This window comes from Rhipicephalus sanguineus, chromosome 4 (genome assembly GCF_013339695.2).
Source record: "Rhipicephalus sanguineus isolate Rsan-2018 chromosome 4, BIME_Rsan_1.4, whole genome shotgun sequence".
In the NCBI taxonomy this organism is placed as follows: Eukaryota; Metazoa; Arthropoda; class Arachnida; order Ixodida; family Ixodidae; genus Rhipicephalus; species Rhipicephalus sanguineus.
This window is the reverse complement of record NC_051179.1, coordinates 53868408-53890477: the sequence shown is the minus strand read 5'-3', so window position 1 is coordinate 53890477 and position 22070 is coordinate 53868408. Positions and strand designations below refer to the sequence as shown.

At 46.1% G+C, this 22070-nt stretch overlaps 1 protein-coding gene across 1 annotated transcript in view; it reads right to left on the bottom strand.

Annotated features, from left to right (window-relative positions):
• Window positions 1-20480, bottom strand: part of LOC119390005 (calpain-A) — a 47348-nt gene extending 26868 nt beyond the window's left edge. Inside the window, exons 1-3 of the mRNA XM_037657506.2 lie at window positions 20214-20480; window positions 2340-2519; window positions 1037-1106 (exon numbers count right to left, since the gene is read on the bottom strand). Of these exons, the coding sequence (XP_037513434.1) occupies window positions 1037-1106; window positions 2340-2519; window positions 20214-20246 (283 nt within the window). The 5' untranslated portion in view covers window positions 20247-20480. The remainder of the gene's footprint in view (window positions 1-1036; window positions 1107-2339; window positions 2520-20213) is intronic.
• Window positions 20481-22070: the final 1590 nt, after the last annotated feature.

Genomic DNA, 22070 nt, shown 5'->3' with positions numbered 1-22070 from the left:
TTAGGGGAAAATTGTTTATTTTACTTACGCGGCTCGTGGTCAGGTTTTTAGGAGTTCCGTTGAGCATATGTGCAGATTCTGTAGACCACATTTCTTTTTTTGTCCGACGGTGGGGTAGTTTGTTTCCTCATTGCTAGGATGGTTCGTTGATGGCCTGTTCAGTTTTGATGGCGCCTGCTTCTTTTGGGTTTCGATGTTAAGGCTTGATTTTGATGTTAAGGTTTCTTGAGTGCGCATGCGTCTTTCCAGGTATATATATATATATTTTTTTTCATATGCAAGTGTGTCGCGGTCTTCAATATCGGACGTTTTCTAACGCCTTTGAGCGGTAGGTACTTGATTCGGCGTGGTGCGTGGCCATGACGCGGTTTTTTGGTGAGGTATTGGCACTTTTGTTATCGGGTGGATGATTCACAGTTGTTATCGCCCTAGCTGGTTGCTTGTATAAATTTTACATGTCTGCTCAATAAACCTCAGTTGAAAGTTGAGCGCCTGTCCTGTGTACCTCTTGTCTATGTCCCCGTCCCATAGCGCTCGTATGTCCGTATCATGTATGAACCAACTTGCCCAAACACAAGTCATGTATTGACCACTTGATTGTGAGTGTGACCACGCCACATGATATGACAAGCCGGGCCCCTAAAGTGCTTCGCACTTAAAACAACACAAAGTACAGTCCAGTCACATAAAATATGGCTTACATAAAATGCAGTGACACGAGAACCGTATACAATGAAAATATCACTACACATGACGTCCAGTCACGTAACAACACTGAAATTGGCAAAGTCCACTCATGGGGACACAGAATACGTTTACACATGAAGTGACACATAACGCGACACGTTCAGGTCAAATTATGTGCATAATATCTGCCTAAAAGGTTTTCTCAATAATTTCAAAATGTATCCCTCGCTTCTAGAAATTCGTTTAGGGCTAACAGTGCCCGTTTTTGCAAGGCATGTGTTTGTCTAAAATTATTAATTTTCTTTCGTGAAAATACTTTGGTCGTCGTCAAGCGCCCATCGTTACTTACCGAGTCCACCTTGTTCGACATCGAAGCGACTGAAACTTTCATTTAGGAAGGCGGGGTTCTCGCAGATCTCCTGAAAAGAAAAATAAACGACAATTTAGCAAATGTTTAATGGCACTGGCATGCAACTATATTGATTAAGGAGTCACAAAGCATTCTGAAAGTTTTAACTAAAGCCTCGCTGTTCAACTCCACGCAACCTCCCCCACACAGAGACACATACACACTTTCTTTGTGATACTGTCATTTTTAAAGAAATTGTTCGTGGCAAAGAAAATGCTCAAATATAAAGAAACCTTAAGGGCGGCTGACGTGAGAAGTTTATGAAGGCGTTTGTGAGAAACGATCTCCAGTTCAACTTCCAAATTTACCTTCTGCGACCCCTTGAAATTATTGCCTTGGTAGTGTCCCTGTCAACCGCCTCAAAGGTTCAGTGGCTGCATGGCTTTTCAATGCTGAACACGAAGTCGCGGGTTCAATTCCTGTCTGAGGAAACCGTATTCCAGTGGGTGCGGAATGCCGAAACCTTTACAAGGTATATTTAGGCGCACGTAAACATTTTAATGTCCAAGCACATTTCTACATCAAGAAAAGTTAGAACAAGCTTTTTCATCTCTTCTACGGGTGATGGACAGTTCACTTAAAACAAAAGAAACAATAAAATGTCCATCATATAAATATCTATTTAGAACAATAACTTATTAATGAATATTTCGTTTGCTGAACTATGAATAGCTGTTAACGCCTTCCAGGGTTCCGAAAAAAGAAAGAATCTATATTAGAGATTGAGTTCATTTGACCGCGCTGAAATAGAAATTTTTAGGTATGCATAAAACTGCTAAGTACGTTCTAGAAGTGATACGCTTGGCATAGCATAGTTCTATAGATATGGCTCCAACTGTTCAACATAAATTTTGTCTATTCTTTTTTCTCCCCTTCCCCCTCCCCCCGTGTAGGGTAGCAAACCGGGTACAACCTGGTTAACCTCCCTGCCTTTCCTTCGCTTTTATCTCTCTCTCTGAGCATTCTGCTGTGGCATCTCCCGTAGCCTTGGTTGACTTGAGTTGAATAAACTTTATTTTCCCTGACGGTTTTTACTGTGTTGCCTATACGTTTTTATGGGATTTTATTTTAGAAATCTCGGAAACGACACACCTTCGGTCACGCTGCTTCCCTTATAAAGAAGATGTTGCTCAGTCTGGCAGCTTAAATCTCACAAATCAGTCAATAAATGAGTCATTTAAAGCGCAAGGTTGCCAAGACGAGAGCAGTGCCGACGCAACGTTGAAAAGTGCGAAGTGTTTACCCAGGGCCTCTTCCAGACGACCTTGAACTCGGGTTTCGTGGTGCCCCAGGCGGTCTCCCGCACGCACGGAAACTCATGATCCTCGAAGAGCTCCTGGCGTTTCAGGCATTGTTTCAGCAGGACCTCGTAGTCCTGAGGCTCGCCGCTTTTCGTCTTGGTGCCGGAGAAACGCTCCCCGAACTGCGCGGACGAGAGCGCGTTGTTACTTTTGTTGTTGTTGCATTTTAGTATTTTGATGTGAAAACGTGGGAATGTATAGGCTGCGCTAGAGCCGGCTATCCCAGCGTCATGAAATTGATATTGAATTAATAAACAAATTAGAAAAAAATATCAGAAGTAATATTGGTTATTTCGGTTTGTTTGTTTGTTTTCTTTTTTTCCTTCATTTTTTTTGTGCAATAGCAGCTGCGGCTATGCTGCGCCAGGCACAAGGTGACAGCTAATGAACGGCGAAATGATGTCGTTTGTTTAAAAAGTCACAATATGTTTCAAATTTCAGCACAGCAGACAAGGGTACGAGAAGACCATCTCCAAGAAGTAGAGCAGGGTGGATAGGCGTGTGTTGTTTGTATAGTTGGCCGAAATATTTTCGTCTATGTGCAGCAGTATGGGGACATGTGATTAGGACGTGCGTAACTGTTAAGGGTTATCGACATTTTTCACAGTTTGGTCGTTCGTCTTTTGCGAGTAAGTAGTTGTGTGTCAGGTGTGTGGGCCCAATTCCGAGTCGGCATAAAATGACCTCAACAAACCGTTCTCGGTGACGACGGGTCTTCCATTCAACAAGTTACGGGTTTTACTAGGTGAAGCTTATTATTTTGTGCACGAGTCCCATTGCTGCTGCCATTTATCAAACAAAGCTGTACGAATAGTTCGGTGGCTGTCTTTAAAAAGAATTTTTGTTTTTGTAACAGTTTCGTGAGCAGCTGAGGAAGCATATTTGTCTGCTTTTTCATTGCCAGGTATCTTAACATGGCTTGGGACCCAGCGCAGTAGCAATATAATCACATATAATCGCCAGCGCAGAATGCCTTTGTGGGCAGCGCGCTAAACATATAGGCAGGGCTGGGCACAGATATCTTGAAATTGTATCGCGATACAACAGACTTGGGGAAGAAGTACTTGAGATACAGATACAAGATAATTCCGATATTGTACATAGCTACGATACTTCCCTATTGCATGTTAAGATACTTCAATTCATTTGCAAATTCGCTATTAAAGATCTATATAATGAAGCAGCAAAGGCCTTTGCACAAAAGTACTTACTTGAAAATTTCTTAACTGCGACCAACTTTGTTTAATTTTAATGAACTATCTGCTTGTATCCCGAAAGTTGTGTCTTTCTTGCTTAAATCATACTAGTTTCATTCCGAAACAACTTATTGGGGTTTGTTTGGCTGCTTAACATGACAGCTCTTTGTACGCTGCGCTGTCAGTGGTTTTTGCTTGACGCTTTTGTAACTGATGGGTGTCGCTACTCTACTTGGCGATCAGCTAGCGGGTTGCCATCTACTTGGAAGAACGATCATTAAGGTGCCTCCGCACGATGGCGCAAATACCGCCGCAAAATCTTACCTTGCCGTAAGCGTATTACCGTTTTCGTAATACCGCGTCACCCGACATAAGTAGAGCAGCAACAAACAAAAATAAAACCACGCGACTGCGCTCATGCGCTACCGTGCTGCTGCGCTCTCAAACGTACTTCGAGCGAAACAACCGGCGCGCAGACCTTAAGCCTATCACTTCTCAGGGACGATTAGGCATGTTTGTCGTGTGCGGCCGTCAGAAGTGTTGACGCACTGCGGAGCCGTTGCCGAGAGCAGCGACCTCTCATTTAGCCACGGTCCACGCGCCGGTTGTTTCGCTCGAAGCCCGTTTGATAGCGCTGCAGTACGGTAGAGCACGAGGGCAGTAACGTGGTCATATTTTTCTCCGGATTTCTTTAAACACCGGAAAAAATCACTACGCAGCATGTACGCTTCCACAAAAAATTGGATCAGCTGTTTTGAAATGCCATCCACGACGCAACGAAACGGACTTGGCACTAAAGTGAATATCAGAAGTGTTGCATAATTGATGCTAGGTAATTAACAAATTAAGCGCAATATAAAAATACCCTAGCGGGAGCCGTATTACGGTGAACCCGATGCCGTTGGTTTTATTCAGTTGAGGTTAACCACTTCTTTGCAAATATTTGACTCCAGTTACGTGAAACACCCTGTATAAACACGATACAGGCGGCATCCCTAAAAGCTATGGAAATAGAGCATGATGTATCGCCAACTTAGATGTTAAGTTTCAGGTAATAGAAAACTCAGTGTCTATGGAAAATAGCATAAAATGGCTCATGGGGACGCTCATGAGAAGAACTGAGTAATTGATATTATGTTTATCAAATACCCTTCCTAATATCTCTAAGATTTTGTCTTATAATTTCCATTATTATAATGCAAACTCAATTTCGCTGTTTACTAAGTCTTAAGCAGATTTTTTTTGTTTCTGTACTCTAGGCACGCTCAGATTATGTTACGTTTGTCCTCAACATCGCCTTGACATAACAGTAAACTCATACAGAATGTAGATCAGTGACGCAGAGAGTTAGAAAATAAGAATAAAGGAGAGAACATATTTTAGCAGCAGGTTACAAAAGAAATATTACAGCAGCAAACAAACGGACAAAAACTACACAAAGGTCTATAGGTAATGTAAAGTGAGCCCTCATGCTAACAATCAGATTATGATTAAAAGAACTTCTTGAATTATTTGGCAGGGAGAAGAAAAACGTATACAGCATACCAGCATATCTTACGTTACGTAAACGCTTGTTCTGTTGTATCTATAGCATCGGCAGCGGTGGTGCGATAGTTGTCAAAATCTCATTTGCATGTAAGTCAACCTCATCGTATGTAAGTAAAGCCTACATCCACGAGATCTCTCAAATCGCTGATGTGTGAAAGCCGCGAGACGCAAAGAAACCGCATTCTTGTGTTCTTGAGATTTCGCAACGAAGCACCACGCAAGACAAACCTCGTTAACGACACTATGGCGACATCAGAATTTTAGCGACAGACGGCGCGCGAATTGGAGTGCAAAGCACAGCAAAGTGGCTATGAACAAGTCGCATAGCAACGACACAACTAAAAAGAAAGAAAACATCGATAAAACAAAAGGTCGACTGCGCGTAGACGTTCGCGCGCCTGTATTGTCGAGATGACTCGAGTGCCATCACGTGACTCTGCTCCTCCAATAGGGACGCCTAGACCCAATCGCCTGTGCTCGCTGGAGCACTCTGGCGGAAAGTTAAACGAATTTTACTGTCGTTAGTTTGATTCAGGTGGCTCAGCGGCAGCAGTATCAGCTTGAGCAGCGGAGTTCAGCTGACGTTTATTGTTTCGCACCGCGTGTTTCTATAGCAGTATCTTGTATCTTAAGATACACGATACAAAATGAAATGTATCGAAAATACAGCTACAGATAGTCGTTTTGCGAGGCGTGTCACGATACAGATACAAGATACCCAAATTGTATCTAAGCTAGTGTCAAATGTACATGTATCTTTGATACTGCCCAGCGCTGCATGATATAGGGCGCACACCCAGGTCTCCCGGTTGTTATTCTTGTTGTTGTCATTCATATTGTTTTTGTTTTTGCTGTAATTATTACTAGTACTAATATCAGTGAAGATAGCTTGCACGTGTCGGCACGGACGCAGCATCATAGCGTGCTGGTACACCAACATGGCGGTTTCAGTGACGTCAGTGCAAGCCATCTATTAGTACTTTTATCGTCGTCGTCGTCGTCGCTGTTGTGTTGTTGCGGCGTACCACAAAGTTGCTGTCGACCCCTGGTAGCACCATGACTATATGATGTTTAAGCTCGCCGATGCGTTTCCTTGCGGCCCGATTATAACCACCTAACAATCTCGCTCGCGGGCGACAGCGTTTACTTTAATGCGCTGTCAAACATACGCATTATTTTAAATGTGTGAACTTAAAGTGGGCGAACAAGCCTCCTGACAGGCTTCAGCAGCCAGGAAATTTTGACATCCGAGATCGTGAAGCAGCTTACTGTATTTTTGATAGACATCTTAAAGGGTGGAACACGATGACGCAGGTAATTATCAAGGGGCATGACATACCCCGAACGAAGTTCTTATGCCTGACTCTTGTGAAACTCTGCATGTCGCATATGGCCACGCAAGCCTGTGTCGATTACAAGGCCACAATTCACTCAGGCGTCGTAATTATCTGAGACGCGTGTACCAATTCCCGTGAGCATAGTTGGCATTTGTAGTATTCCCTTCTAGTCACTTGCGAGCACATGTGACACAAAGGAGATCGAATGACGTCTTTATGGTGCGGCAGGTTAGACGTCATCGTCAGCATCATCATCAGCCTGACAACGCCCACTGCAGGGCAAAGGCCTCTTCCACGTTCCGCCAATCAACCCGGTCCTCTGCTTGCTGCTGCCACGTTGTACCTGCAAACTTCTTAATCTCATCTGCCCACCTAACTTTCTGTCTCCCCCTCGCGCGTTCGCCTACACTTGGAATGCACTCAGTTACCCTAAAATGACCAGCGGTTATCTAGCCTCCGCGCTACGCGCCTTGCCCGTGTCCATCTCTTCTTCTTGATTTCGCCTATGATGTCCCTAACATCCCATTGCTCACTGCGTCGTCTTCAGTTTAAGTTGAACCCTCTTTGTAAGCCTCCAGGTTTCTGCTCCGTAGGTAAGTACCGGTAAGATTATGTATCTTCCTCTTGAGTGATAGTGGTAAACTACCACTCATGATTTGAGAATGCTTGCCGAATGTGCTCCATCTTCTTATTCTTCTAGTTACTTCAGTCTCATGGTTCGACTCCGCGGTCACTACCTGTCCTAAGTAGACGTATTCCTTTACAACTTCCAGTGCCTCGCTACCCATCGCAAAGCGATGTTCTCTTCCGAGACTGTTGCACATGGCTTTAGTTTTCTTCATATTAATTTTCAGACCTACCCTTCTGCTTTCTTTGTCCAATTCAGTAAAAATGAGCTGCAATTATTCCCCTGAGTTACTCGTCAATGCGATGTCATCAGCGAATCGCAGGTTACTAACGTACTCTCCATTAACTCGTACCCCTAACTCTTCCCTATCAAGGGCCCTGAAAACTTCCTGTAAGCACGCGGTGAATAGCACTGGGGAGGTCGTGCCTCCCTGCCTTACACCCTTCTTTATTGGGATACTGTCGCTTTCTTTATGGAGGACTATGGTGGGTGTGGATCCGCTTTAGGTTTCTTCCAGTATGTTTATATATGCTTCGTCGATGCCATGATTCCGCACTGCCTGCATGACTGCTGATACTTCAACCGAATTAAATGCCTTCTCGTAATCTATGAACGCTATATATAGGGGTTGGTTGTTCTTAGCGCATTTCTATATCACCTGATTGATAGTATGAATATGGTGTATTGTTGAATAGCCTGTACGAAATCCTGCTTGGTCCTTTGGTTGATTGAATTTTAATGTCTTAATTGTAATAGTTATTATTATAAATAGCTTGTACAGAACGGACAGCAAGCTGATCGGCCTGTAATTTTTCAAGTCCTTGACGTCCCCTTTCTTATGGTTTAAGATGATGATAGCATTCTTACAAGATTCTGGTACCCTCACCGTCAAGAGACCCTTCGTAAACAGGGTGGCCAGTTTTTCAAACACGATCTGTCCACCGTCTTTCAACAGATCTGACGTTACCTGATCCTCACCAGCAGCTTTGCGTCTCTGCATTCCCTCCAGGGCTTCCCTTACTACCCCTGTCGTTAGTGGTGGGATGCCCACTTCTTCTGGGCTACTACTGCTTCTTACATTATCGTCCTGGTTGTCCCAGCTACTGTACAGATCTCCGTAAAATTCCTCAGCTACTTTAACTATCCTATCCGTATTGTTAGTTATTTTGCCTTCCTTGTTCCTTAGTGCATACATCTGATTCTTGCCTGTGCCCAGTTTTCTCTTCAACGCTTTGAGGCTTCTTTAGAGCATGTTCGATTCTCTCCATGTTATACCTTCTTATGTCGGCTACCTTACGTCTATTTATTAACTACGAAAGCTCTGCCAGTTCTCTTTTGTCTGTTGTTCTTGAGGTTTTCTTTAACTGACGTTTCTTAATGAGTTTTTTTTTCTCCTGAGCAAGCTTGCCAGTGTTTTGTCTAATGACTGTACATTCCTCCGACTTCCACTGCGCATTCCTTAATGATACTCGTCAGGTTATCACTTATCACGTCAACGCTAAGGTCGGTTTCCTCGGTAAGCGCCGAGTATCTGTTCTGAAGAGAGACCCTGAATTCCTGTACTTTCCCTCTCAGCGCTAGCTCATTAATTGGCTTCTTGCGTATCAGTTTTTGCCGTTACTTCCTCAAGTCTACACGAATTCGAGACCTTACCATTCTATGGTCACTGCATCGTATCTTTCCAACCACTTCCACATCCTGTACGATGCCCGGGTGTGCACAAGTCTTAGTTTCGCCATTAGGGCTCGTCTACGTCCACTTGCGGTTCGCCCATTTTCGGTAGAAGGTATTAAGATTAGGCCTGTGCGAATATTCGAGCACTTCGAATATTCTAACGAATAATACAGTATTCAAATTCGCTTCGATTTGAATTTAAATAATTGGAAATTTCGAAGTATTCGAAACGAACGAATAGGTGTATATTAGTCCGCTTGTAACCCCCCTGTAAAGGTAGTTTCACTGCAATAGAGGGATAATATACCGTGAATACATCTTTCCGGAAACAATTCGCACTGCCGCGAAGCCCCACTTCAAGGTTAAATGAACATACAGTAAAACCTCCTAATTAAGCTGGTTTTCGAATTAACCAAACATACAAAAAGCGGGTTGCAAGGAACTTTGAATTACTGGACGTATTCAGAGGTGGCTCTTTGCTGTGCCTGCTAGTTTGCGGCTTCAAGGGTTATGTTTTCCAGCAATACCCGATCCCACTTTTGCCGCTAAACCGGGGAAACGGCGGGCCTCGCTGCTGCCACCGCAAGAAAAAAAAATTACACCATCTCCCACTCAAGTGAACCATGAGGGGATGCGAAGCAGCATTGGGGGCGCATACCAAGTTTCCGTTACGTTCACTCGGCGTTTCCGTTAGTGTGTGAGGTTTGTATTTAGTGTTTGTGTTATCATTACGTTGTGTTTGTGCGTTGCTGTCCGTTAGCGCTGAGTGAACGAGTGGCGCAGACGTTGACGCTACAACTCATCTGAACGGGAGCGAAGCGAGAATGACAGAATCCGACCTAGCGCACGCGCCTATATACACATGAAATGGGGGAGGAAGAGGAGAGAGTGGGTTACAGGCTGTATTTGGCTGCGGCGCGGCTGCATCACGTGGAAGGAGAGTCTGCGCTGCGGCTGCAGCGCGGGGGAGGAGAGGAGAGAAGGCGACCGAACACCTGCGTAAAGGAGGGGAGTGGGAGGGTGAGTAGGCGCTTGCGCAGTGGAGCGCGGAGGCCACCGGATCAAGCTCGCTCATAAGATGCTTCGCATCTAAAAGCCACGGGATCGAATCCCGGCCAATGGAGGCGAAAATGTTTCGATGGAGGCGAAAATGTTTGAGGCCCGTGCGTTTAGGATTTAGATGCACGTGAAAGAACCCCAGGAGGTCGAAATTTTCGGAGCCCTCCACTACGGCGTCTCTCATAATCATATCGTGGTTTTGGGATGTTAAACCCCAGATATTATTATTATCGCATCTAAAAGACGGTCTTGTGGTCAACTGAAATGCGCGCCTGCGGAAAAGAAGACGTGCTTCACCGCAACACAGTGGTGACACGCGGGCAGCATGTCACGTGCTCCACGCAGCGTCAGCGCGTCATGATGCAACCATTCGCCCATTCTCTCTGGTGAAATAAAGAATTTAATATTGACCAGTGTGACGGAATCCGCGATGTGTTCTGGGTGGAAAAGATGATCATTGAAGTTTTCGAAGTAGGAGTTGCCGGCAAGTACTCCGCCAGTAGTGCAAGTGCGCAAATTGCCGGAACAACCGCCAATCGGAGGTTCGCATACATTGCGAATTCCGTCAGACCGTCCTTTATTAATTTCTTTATTTTCCCGGAGAGAATGGGTAAATCATGATGCGCTGACGTTGCGAGAAGCATGCGTCATGCCGCCCGCGTGTCACCACTCTGTTGCAGTGAAGCACGCCTTCTTTTCCGCAGGCACACATTTTAGCTGACCACGAAACCGCTTTTTTTTTTTCTTGCGCTGGCAGCAGTGAGGCTGGGATGCTTCTCTTGTCACTCATTAGTATCGCTACATTGCATTGCATTGTGGATCCTAAGGACCATCGTTTTTGCGAATTTGCGGCTAAATCGGGATCAGCAATTGGCACATGGCACCCAAAGTTTTCGAATTAACCGGACTGGCACTGAACGCATCTTCAAATTATCCACTGAAATTTACATTGCAAAATACTCGGTCGCAGAAATCCTTCGAATTATGCGGGACTTCGAAATAACCGAGTTCGAACTAATGAGGTTTTACTATTACCCTCACATCGATTCATAATTTTTTAAAGTTTAAAAGCTTGTTATACCGGCTTATATGCCATAAATATAGTAAATTTTAAAGCTTACATATTTTACATATTATCACTTGAATTCTACCGAAAACCAAATCCTGCTTTTATTCAAGGTTGCTTCTACTTCCTTTTAACCAAAAAGAATGACATTTGCACATGCCGTGTTACAATAAAAAAAAACATTGTGCAGGTTGGTTGGGTTATGAAAAATATGCTTATATTTCTTTATAATATGTGATATATATGCTACTCGAATTCAATTCGAAATTATTTGACCAAAATCACTATTCGCTTCGAATTCGCTTCGAACCTAAAATTTACTATTCGCACAAGCCTAATTAAGATCCGTAACTTATTGCGTTCTGCGAACTACTATACTAATGACTCCCATCTGGCATTTCTAGAACCGATGCCATATTCCCTCATTGCCTGGTCTCCAGCCTGCTTCTTGCCTATCCTGGCATTAAAGTCGCCCATCAGTACAGTATACTGTGTCTTTACCTTACTCATTGCTGATTCCACGTCTTCATAAAAGCGTTCAACAAAATGGTCATCATGGCTGGATGCAGGCGCATAGTCCTGTACCACCTTCATCTCGCACCTCAAGTTTAATTCCAATACTTGCCACCCTCTCACTAATGGTATAGTATTCCTCTATGTTGCCAGCTATATTTTTATGGATAAGGAACCCCACCCCCAGTTCTCTTCTGCCAACTAAGCCACGATAGCATAGGACGTGCACGTTCTTTAGCAGAGTATAGGCCTCATCTGTCGTCCTATCTTCACTCGTACTGCGCTCGTACTGTGTCCTTCCTTTCTTGTGTTCCGTCTTGTTTGTGCTGACGTTTTTACAATATGCACCAGTTCCAACTCGCCCACCTCTCTACCTTACTGCAATATCTTCACTGAGCCCTATTACATCCCATTTAAGACCCTCTAGTTCCTCGAATAGCACAGCTCCACTCACCTCACTAGATAACGTTCCAGCGTTAGACGTTGCCAAGTTCAAATTCCAATGCCGGCCTGTCCGGAGCCAGGGTATAGTGTACTACACTATAACCCAGGGCTTCTTAACACCCTCCGCTGCGTCGCAGGTCTGACCGCCGCCGCGTGGTCAGTTGCTTCGCAGCCGCTGGGGACTGAGGGCCGAGGGTTAATTGGTTGATCTATTCATGTGGGAGGCAGTGGCCGAGTACTGCACCAGGGTGGTCAGTCCTTCTCTGGTGATGAAGTGCGTTACCGGCTGTGGTCGCCGGTGAGGCCGCATACCAGGCCTCTTTACGCAATTCCACTATCACGCAGTATTTAGGGGCGAAGCACCTTAGGGTCTCGGCTTGTCGGCGGTGCATCGTCGTCTGCTGTCGCCGCGTGCATCGTCGTGACCCATTTTCTTGCGCGCATCGTCGTGTCCTGACCATTTCCTTGAGCGCAAGAGAGGGCGCCACCGCCTGAGCACTCGCCGTGTGGCGAGAGAGAGCGCCGGTGGGAAACACCGGCGCACACTGCATGCTTCTCCCCCTCCACAGGTTTCACGTTAGTAGAGCTGAAACACCCTTCCCTGCATGCTTCGCCCCTCCCCAATTTTTTTTATCTTGTGGGGAATTGTGCGACACCGGGGTTCGAACCACGGACCTCTTGCATGGGAGGCTGATGCTGTACTTCTACGCCATCGCTGCATCCCGTAAGGTCACGCAAAATCACGTAAAAACTAGTCACGTGACATGTTCCCGTCAAAGCACGTAACGCGTGCGCAGTGTGGGGAACCGACCGAAATTGGAGAAGAATAGCCAAGCCTAGTCATACTTAGGCCTGGCTATTCGACCTAGCTATTCGACCTCCGCTATTCGACCTCCGCAGTTGGTTCCATCCTTGCGCCACTAGTAATCTGCACTCATTTTAGGGGCGAAGCACCTTAAAGCGGCACCCGTTCGTCCCTCGTAGTCGTAGTGCGTAACCAGTCGTAACGCTAGTACCAGATCTTGACCTCCAAGGTGGTGCCGGTGGGAGATTTTTCCTGTGCGTTGTTGAACAATAAAAAATTCGCAGCGTGCGCGTTAACTAAAAGCCGAATTCTTCTGTCTCTCATTCCCCATTAGCAGCCATTGGCATGTTCCAGTAGGAAACGTTAGTATAAGTGTAAGTGTTAGCTAAAAGCCGACTTCTTCTGTCTCTCATTCCCATTAGCAGCCGTTGTTTACCTCCAAGGTAGTGCCTGGTGAGATTTCTCCTGTGCGTGATTAAACAATAAAAATTTCGTTCAAAACGCCGTTGACTGATGAAATAAACCAACGAAAGACGCCAGATGTTTTCTAAAAGCAAAACGAAAGAACGCCAGATGTTTCTAAAGCAAAACGAAAAGACGCCAGCTGCTTAACGAAAGACGCCAGATGTTTTCTAAAGCAATGGTTTTCTAAACAATGAAAATTCACAGCGTACATGTAAAATTAAAGTGAGCTGCAAGTCGTCATAACTAATCGAACCTTTAGTATAAACGCGCCCGATCTCACGTCGGTGATGATGTACTGGGCAGAATTCACGGAAGATTCACGGTTTACCGATGAACCTCCGCAGCTTCGCCCACTCATCATCATTCACTCTGTGGATATGCTGTGATTTTTTTTGACAGTGATGCTTTCAGGCATTAAGATGCAGATGACGACAAAAATCCCGACACATCAATACCTTAATATTCGGTTTACTATCCAACGCGAAGCGAAGCAATAAAAATCTCTCGGCCACTTTTGCATTTTCCCAAGACGACTCGAAAGTTAAAGCCATCTTCTTTTTCTTCTCAGTCCCACCCGAGTTGTCGACTAATTCACCGTCACCCTAATCGTGATGATGTTTTAAACACATCATCGCGATTAGTTTGTCCCGCAGGACCTCATTAAAGTTATTTCAATCAATCAAATCCACCCACTTCTCGACCAATCCCTTGCACTGGGTATGATCCACCATTACTGAGGAAAAAGAAGAAACTTCGCGAAGGCTCGTCATGGCGACATTTCCTCAGAGCTGCGACAACAACAAGAAATTCTTCCTTATCGCAGCAATATCGTTGCTCTCCGTCGTCTCAACGATCCATTTAGAGAAGCTTGCTAACGCTATAGCAGCACCGCCTTCAATCTCACCGATAGTACAGCATGACGAACGCGACGCACCGCAGGCTGCCTTCCGAGTCGCGCGAGCTAATGAGTGCCCGCACAAGATCGACTCACGGGACGTGCATGGACCGAACAAGGACTGGCACACTGGCGGCTGGGCGGTCCGCCAGCTCTGCAGTCAACCAGTGGACACCCTGTTCTTCGTTCACGCTGGGCCCAGCCACTGGGAAAATCGCATAAACCTGCGCGCCACACTGTTCGAAGAGGCCGCGCGAGCTGCTTTCAACTGGACGGGCGTCTTCTTCATCGGACAACACGTGGACCCCTTGGTGAACCTCTGGACGAAGCTCGAGGCCAAGTTCACCGGTGACGTCGTGATATTCCCTCACCCCGACAACTTCTCCACCATCATCAACAAGTTCGTCCGCGGCATGCGGTGGGTGACCCAGTACTGCCCCAAGGTGCGGAACATCGTCAAGATCGACCATGACGTCGGCGTGCAACCATTCGAGCTTCGGCGATACCTGGACGAGAAACTACCACTGGAGAACGGATCGATCTCTTGTCTTGTGTGGAAGTACGCTAGAGTATCACGAGATGCCCGCGACAAGCACTGCATCCCGGTGGACGACCTCCCCATGGACTTCTACCCGCACTACTGTTGCGGTCGCGCCATGATCATGACGACGGACACGATGAAGAAGCTGTACAGAGCCTCGAAATTTGTCAATGGTTATCAGATGGACGACACCTACGTGAGCGGACACCTCGCCATGTTGGCCAACGTCGGACACGTGGACATTGGCAGCAATATGAGCTTCGATACCTGGGATGTCAACACGGAACGCATGCTCAAACCGAATGCGATGTTTACGCATGACCACTCTGCCTACGGAAATTCCGTTGGCCGGAGAGCGCAGTGGGAACTGATGATCTGGATGCAAATGACGGAAGCTCCTGGTAGACACGGGTTCAATTCCTCTTACCGACTGGTCGACCAGATGTACAGGCGCGTTTTTCACGAGACGCGACGTGCCTTAGGAGGAAGATCGCAGTTGCCACCGCGTAACTTTTAATATTTGCTAGGGAACGCCTCACGCGTCGTCCACGCTGAGCATTAAGGAGTATAAGAACATGACACCGATAAGCGTATAAAAGGCCATTGACTAAAAAGTAGATGGAGTATTGTTCGTTAGAATGTTTCAGTGGAACCTAGAGGGACGACATCAACACGTGCGCGGCAGCGTTGCGATTGTGTACTTGCGTCCGGTACAACCTCCTTTATTGTTCTTTGCTTTCTTTTTGTTCCTCTGAACAATGCCAATATTTCTTACTAAAACCTTATCAGCACTCGGAATAACTCACGTAACTCATCGTTATCATTTCTGCATTGATAAGGTTTCTATGCGTGAGCAGAACTGCGTTTTTTATTCCTATTTCTGTGCGCATCCACATGTATAGATGTAAATAAGTGCAAATGCTGTATATGAATAGATGTGTACCTGTGTCCATGTGTAGATGTTTATGTTAATAGATGCGGCTATGTATATGTACATCTACGGACCGTAGTATGTATAATGTTTTATATGCGTAGATGTGGATGTAGGTGTGTGTAGATTATAATATGAATAGATGCGAATATGTATGTGCACACGTATAGACGGTAATATGTATCGACGTTTGATATGCATGGATGTCGACAGAGATGAGTGTAGAATGTATTGTAGCTTTGTAACCAACAATTCTATTCATATGCTGCATACTGGTTGCCAAACCAAGAGACGGGAATCCCGTCATGCTGCTGTTGTGCCGCGTTTTGTTCCCCGCTCTTGCTTTTTAAGACAGGGAGCGTGACATTATCATGTCTTACAAACTGATGATGCTATCACCTTTCGCTGGCAGCTCACTCGTGCACACACAAACCTCGTGGGTTTTCTTTTCGACTGCAGAAAGCACTGCACGGTTGAAAAAGCGAAGTGTTTTGAGCATAGTCGTACGAGCCCTTTCGAGTTGGCGCGGGGACAAAACGTTAACTCGACACCGATTTTTTTGCTTGTTTTCGCCGCATGCCGAGCGCGAGGCTAAGACGTTGGGAGGACGACAGAGTAACGCCCGAGCGGCTGTGCCCTGGCCGCCATCCAGAAGCAGCTGCGGGAACAGAATGCAGATTGGTGCACGTCCAAAGAATAGTTCCACCGCGGCGCCTCTCGATGTATAAACATCCAAGAAGACGAGGATGAACGCTCTCAAATGTTTGCATAGACAAGGACTGGCCTGTTTTAGCACCACAACAGTGAAATTAATAGAAACTGTATGTAGATAGAAATCAAACCTGCGTTCTCAGATCCCCCTGTAGATTTAATGCTATACAGTGAAACCTCGGTGATACGATCACAGCTGATAAGAATTTCGGGGTCATACGAATTTTTTCTTGGTCCCGGCCAAGGCTCATTGGCCTGCAATGTAATGGAGTGCGGTTGTTGCGAACCGATTTTCACCCAGCGACGTTTGATACGAACGTACGCTACCGCCCAGGTACGAAGAGGTGCTGTCCGCGCTGTCGCGGAAGACGCGCCAAGCACGTGCGAGCGCGGGAACGCAAGCGTGGGCGTGCGCGCCGCACCGCCAAATCGTCAGAATCACGGTGTAAGAAAAACACTTTTCTTACGGTCAGAATAAACCTTCAGAGACACGTCACGGCCTCCGAGACTGTTTACGCGAATCTTTGAGGCTCTTATGTGCCTCCGTGTGCCTTCGCGTTTAGCTTACAGAGGACATTAGCGCCATGCTTTTTCTTTTTTTCTAACGTATCGACGCGGGCTGCTGTCGTTGTACTGTGTTTATGCGCGCCTGCCTCGTGCATCAGACATTCTATGAAAGGTGGACGAGGACTGAAAGGAGGCGAGGACGGTAATGGCGAACGAGTCAGGCCTCACAACGTCAACATGCGCGACCGTTGAGGTCGCACTTGTGTGGGTCCGGCCGTAAATCTCCCCAAAAAACATCCCCAACACCTCCTCGATAACAAAGTCATAAGGCAGGACCGTGGTTCTGTAATTTTGTGGCCCTGATCCACCGCGTCAAAGCGCTTCTTTTGTCACTTTCGCTGCAGTACTCTGGTGTCATGCGAAAAAGCATACTAAAATTTGGAAGGGGCTACTGCTGTCGCGGGTCACAACGCACCTGGTTCATTAGTTAAATACGCGCCTACGAGCCGTGTATTTACGAGTGCTGGTGTGATTGCCGACATCTAAAAGCTAAACTGACAATCATTCAGAGTTCTTCCTGACGTTGCTGCGGCCCTGAAAAACAATAAATGAAAATGTACGCCAGCTTTCTTTTGTCGCATGCTAATTTTCCATGCTTTCTGGTGATACGAATTTCGGATGATACGAATATTTTTGCTGGTCCCGTGAGATTCGTATCACCGAGGTTTCACTGTATATAGACAGAGGTAAACAGGAAATGCCTTTTATAAAACTGCGTTGAGATTGGCACATGTGGAAGCAGCAAACATGTCGTTGGCATTCGGGCCCGGATTCATAAAAAAAAGACTTTTTACGCTATAACTACTCGTATGAGCAGATACGAGGCAATGAGCTCTTCGCAAAAACAATGGGGTGATAGTGATATCGGCTACATTTATGAACGTAGTCGGCCGATAGAAAACAGCATTCACGAAGGAAAGGCTTTGTGAATGTTTGCGCGCAATAGGTTTATTATCGCGGATATCAGCATGACACTCCCCTTGTGGTAGGTTAGAAGTAATCGTTTAAAGCTAAGTGAATAAGATGCACGCAAGACTGATAATATCATTTGTTATTGGTGATCGAGATGGGCCTCTGAGCGTGTAGATAAAAATTTCGGAATGTATACAAAGGATCACACGAGTCTGACCTGTCTTCTCGGGGGACTGACCCAGTCTACATGCTTCCTCATCTTAATAGATTCAGTGCATTCAAGATGACACGGCCCAGGGTTCTCATGACACAGAAATATACAAACACGAGAGGGTGGCACCACAGGTTTCGTTTTCCGCCGGGCATGAAACGGCCAAGCCCGTACGAGGCAAATTCATATGGTGAGTCTGCTGCTTGTCTTATTCTAAGTTCCGGGAATCACTGCGCAGACTGCGTGCCAGTCTGACACATGTTAAAAACGATAACATACTAACTTATTTATAGGAGCCAGTCTGGTGTAATTCTAGCAAACACTGGCGTAAAGGCATACGGTCGCTACAGCGAGCGAAACAACCGTTCGTCGCTTCAACGCGAAGTAAGCAGTGAGAGCACAGCACATAACAAAGGTACGGGCCGTCAGTTAATCTGTGTTAATCTGTTGATTTGTGTTAATCTGATCACGGTTTGCAGTTGCTGCCCGAGCGACGCAGCCCCCCCCCCCTCCACACCGGCACGCGTTCATGCTCCTTCGCCCGACGAAGGTGGCCAGGCGCATTTCATCTTTGCTTGCACCGCGCCCGTTGGCAGCTTTTGCAAGCTTTCACTCGCACGTTGAACATACGACGGGTGGGACGATGTCATCGATTTGGGCGTTATACGGAACACGACGGCGACGGCGACCGCAAAAATGCATCTCGAGTGTCCATATAGTTACTACCGCAATAAAAAAATGATTTCAAGTCGTACCACCCGCTGGGTGTTGTAGAATAGTTTCGGATTTGGACCTCGCACGTACCACTACGGTGACGACGACGCCGTCGGCAAACTTCCTCTTGCAGTGTACCTATAATTGATGTCCCAATAAAAATAACAAGTAAAGCGCGCGCGTGTGTGTCGCCCTATTCTCTTTCATCTTATCTTTCTTCTTTTTCCTCTGTCACTTTGGATAACAATAAAATGTAAGAGATAATGCATCAGATATATCGTTATGGCCAACCAAAGTGTAGGAAGCGGATAATGAAGTTCTTTATAGGACGTTCACCGATCGAATGTTGATAAATTAATTGCTACGCGCGCTCATTCTTTGTTCATGACTGCCTCCAAGGTTGAATTCAACAAGAATTTCGGCACTAAAGAATGAACAATGGAGGATAATGTATGACGTCTGTCGAACACCCCGAGCGCCAATTTGTGAAAAATGATACTCTAGCTCAAGTACTCTGTATGCCTCTTTTCAGTGAAATTTGTAGAAAATTTGCGCTTCAAGGCATAGTGTTCGCCAGGGCATGTCGCACTCCAAGCCACGCCGTCTACAGCATGTTACGTAAAGATACGGGAAATTTATGGGATCTACATTTGCCTTGAAGCTGATAATGCATCCTGCGCATAAGTTGGTGACGCATTGTAGGACGTCCTTCCTATATAGTTTGTCTTATGCAGCTTCACTTGCGTTTCCGTACGTTGAATTGCTTAACCTATGTGAAAGTATTTTTCTTTCAGACTCAACTTATTAGACTACGTTTTCTGCACTGTGTGCATTCGTGAGACACGAAAGAAAATAAATAGCGCTTGCTCTTGTACATTCCGTGCGAATAACGTGTTCTGGAATTCACGAGCGAACGTAGTTTACCCTTGCAGCCTGACTGCACTTAGAGTCAGCAACTTCTTCATCTACATAGGAAGCCCAAAGTTGCGCATTAAACGAAGTCGAACCTAACCGCTTGAACAACCTCCCTTACCCCTTCTCTATTGTTAAGAGTTATGCTTTATTCTAAATATTTATATTGGCATTGTCTTGAGTTTCATCTTGATGATCATTATATGAAAGCCACAACTGCAGCCTGTGTTAAGGCATTCGCCTCTACCTTAGCTGTACAAGTCTGAAAAAGCCATTTGGTTAATTTTATCTGCATTAATTGGAGGCTTCTTTCTGTAATTTTGAAAGTGTTAGTCAGAATTAGCAGTAAAAAAAAAAAAAAGCTTAGGGTATCGGCAGGGAATCGATGTCTTATTTGTCTTGAAAGAAGTGTACGCAAATGCTTAAGAAGGAAAGTTCCTACGCGAACTGTGATTTAAGCTTGCGTCTGAACAACAAGCACCCTGTCGTTAACGCGTTTATCGCAGTTGCCATCTCCATTAGAAAAGATGCCAAGGTAACTGGCCACCGGCACATGCTCGCGCATGTGGGCAGGCAACCATTAGTTCCGGGCCAACTCAGGGCCGTAAGAAAAAAAAAACACTATCACCGAAAAGAAGAAGCAGAGAAAGAAAGCTTTTGTGACGGACATGCCATAATTTGTCTCACCCTGTAGATTTTTTCCTTGGTCTTGTCCGCCATCGCCGCTGCTTCTCACCGGAGTATCTTCGTATATGACGCGTTCAACGCAGCAAGTGCTCTCAGACACAACAACTGCGTGAGCTACACCAAATGTTGACGATGCGACAGCGTCCCTGTTCGTCAGCCAAGTGCCGCTTCACTCCCAACAATGCCGCTTCTCCGAGTAACGACGGGGCGATTAAAATAACCCCCCGCTGTCGCGCGCTTACCCGGCGCCCAACGCTTTAAAGACCACGTGGGTGCTTCGAATACACCCTTCCCTTTAACTTACTGCCTTGTTTCCTGCCTCTCTCCCTTCCTCAAAGATTATGCTTTGCTTCTTATCTTTTCCGTTTGCTCCGTCGCCCCTCGAAGTCTCGGCTATAGTTTTTTTGACTTAGTTGTCTGTCACTCATAGATGAACGAGCGAGCGTGGCGGCTGGAGACAAAGCACACTGACCGACAAGACAGTCGAGACTTTGCGCTCTGGAATGAAGAAAGAGTAGAGACTGAATGAAAGGAATGGGAGAGGGGGGGGGGATTTGTTTTGGCTTCGCGAGGGCAGCAGCTAGGCTATCTTCGGGGCGTTTACTGTGAGTGGCGCTTAATTCAGCCACTTGACATCTCCGCGACTCTATGGAGGCTCGGCCTTCGCCCGCGGTTTCGTATTTAGCTGATAGCCCGCTTTTCTTTCTTGCACCGTTTGTTTTGTGGCAGCCACGTCTCGGCGCAACGAAGGCGCGCCTTTCAGACGCTCCGTCCTTGACCGCTCGTACAGTCGTGCTTTTTTCTGCACGCGTGTATATTGGAGCGTTAACTGATAACCCCATCCTGACTTGTTTTAATTCACGCGGTCATCCGATTGGATTTCTCAAGCCGAGCATCCAAGAAGTCATTAAGCGGCGTTTGCGAAAGCCTGTAACGTACGCGCTTACAAAATACAACCCGGAGAGTGTGTCAGCCGTACACATCTCAAATTCGTAACACGTGTGCTTTCTCGCTGTACTCCAATACAGCGCGCAACGCGATCCCGTTACGCTAGAATGAAAATAGAGTGCCGCGGCTCCAAGATATGCGTAGGGAAATGGGTGCGTAGACGACGCGTTATCTCTTGTTGCGATATCAGCTTATTTGCGTGCTTTGACCGATTCGTCGCCGTACGAAGCTGACAGGATCTTTTTAAGAGATGGATGGTTTGGCGGCGTCGGAGTGGCGGAGTTAGACGTTGTTTATCGTGTTACGTTGCGTGCCGGAGACCGACGCGACCTTTTTGGAGAATACGGCGTGCGTGTGCCCGAGGAATAAATTATGTGGTTGGCTAAGAGGATCTCAGTGTTACGAGAGAACTTCGGGGGTTGTTGATTACGTGCGAGGGGAAGCGACACTGCAACCATTCCCCGTACTCGGCTTGTTGCATGTACGCATAAATCGCGCAGTCAGTAAACAGAACGTTGTACCCATGCAAGCATGGCAGGCTGTGCACCAGCTAAGACGTAGACAGGAAGTGTCTGTTTACAAGATAATACTAACAATAATTGCTCGGTTTTTACGCGAAAAAACCACAATGTGGTTATGAGGTACGCCGTTGGAGGGATTCCAGATTAATTTCAACACCTTGGGTTCTTTAACGTCCACCTAAATCTAAGCACACGGGTGTTCTTTCAGTTTCGCCCCCATCGAAATGCGGCTGCCGTGGCCGGGAATTGAATCCGTGCCCTTGAGGTTAACAGCGCGACATTTTACGCGCTAAGCTACCTAGGCGGGTGCCTGTTTATGAAAAGAGTTGTCAATACAGCACGATATCCTACCCGTTATAACCTTAAGTAAGTAATTACTACAAATTAA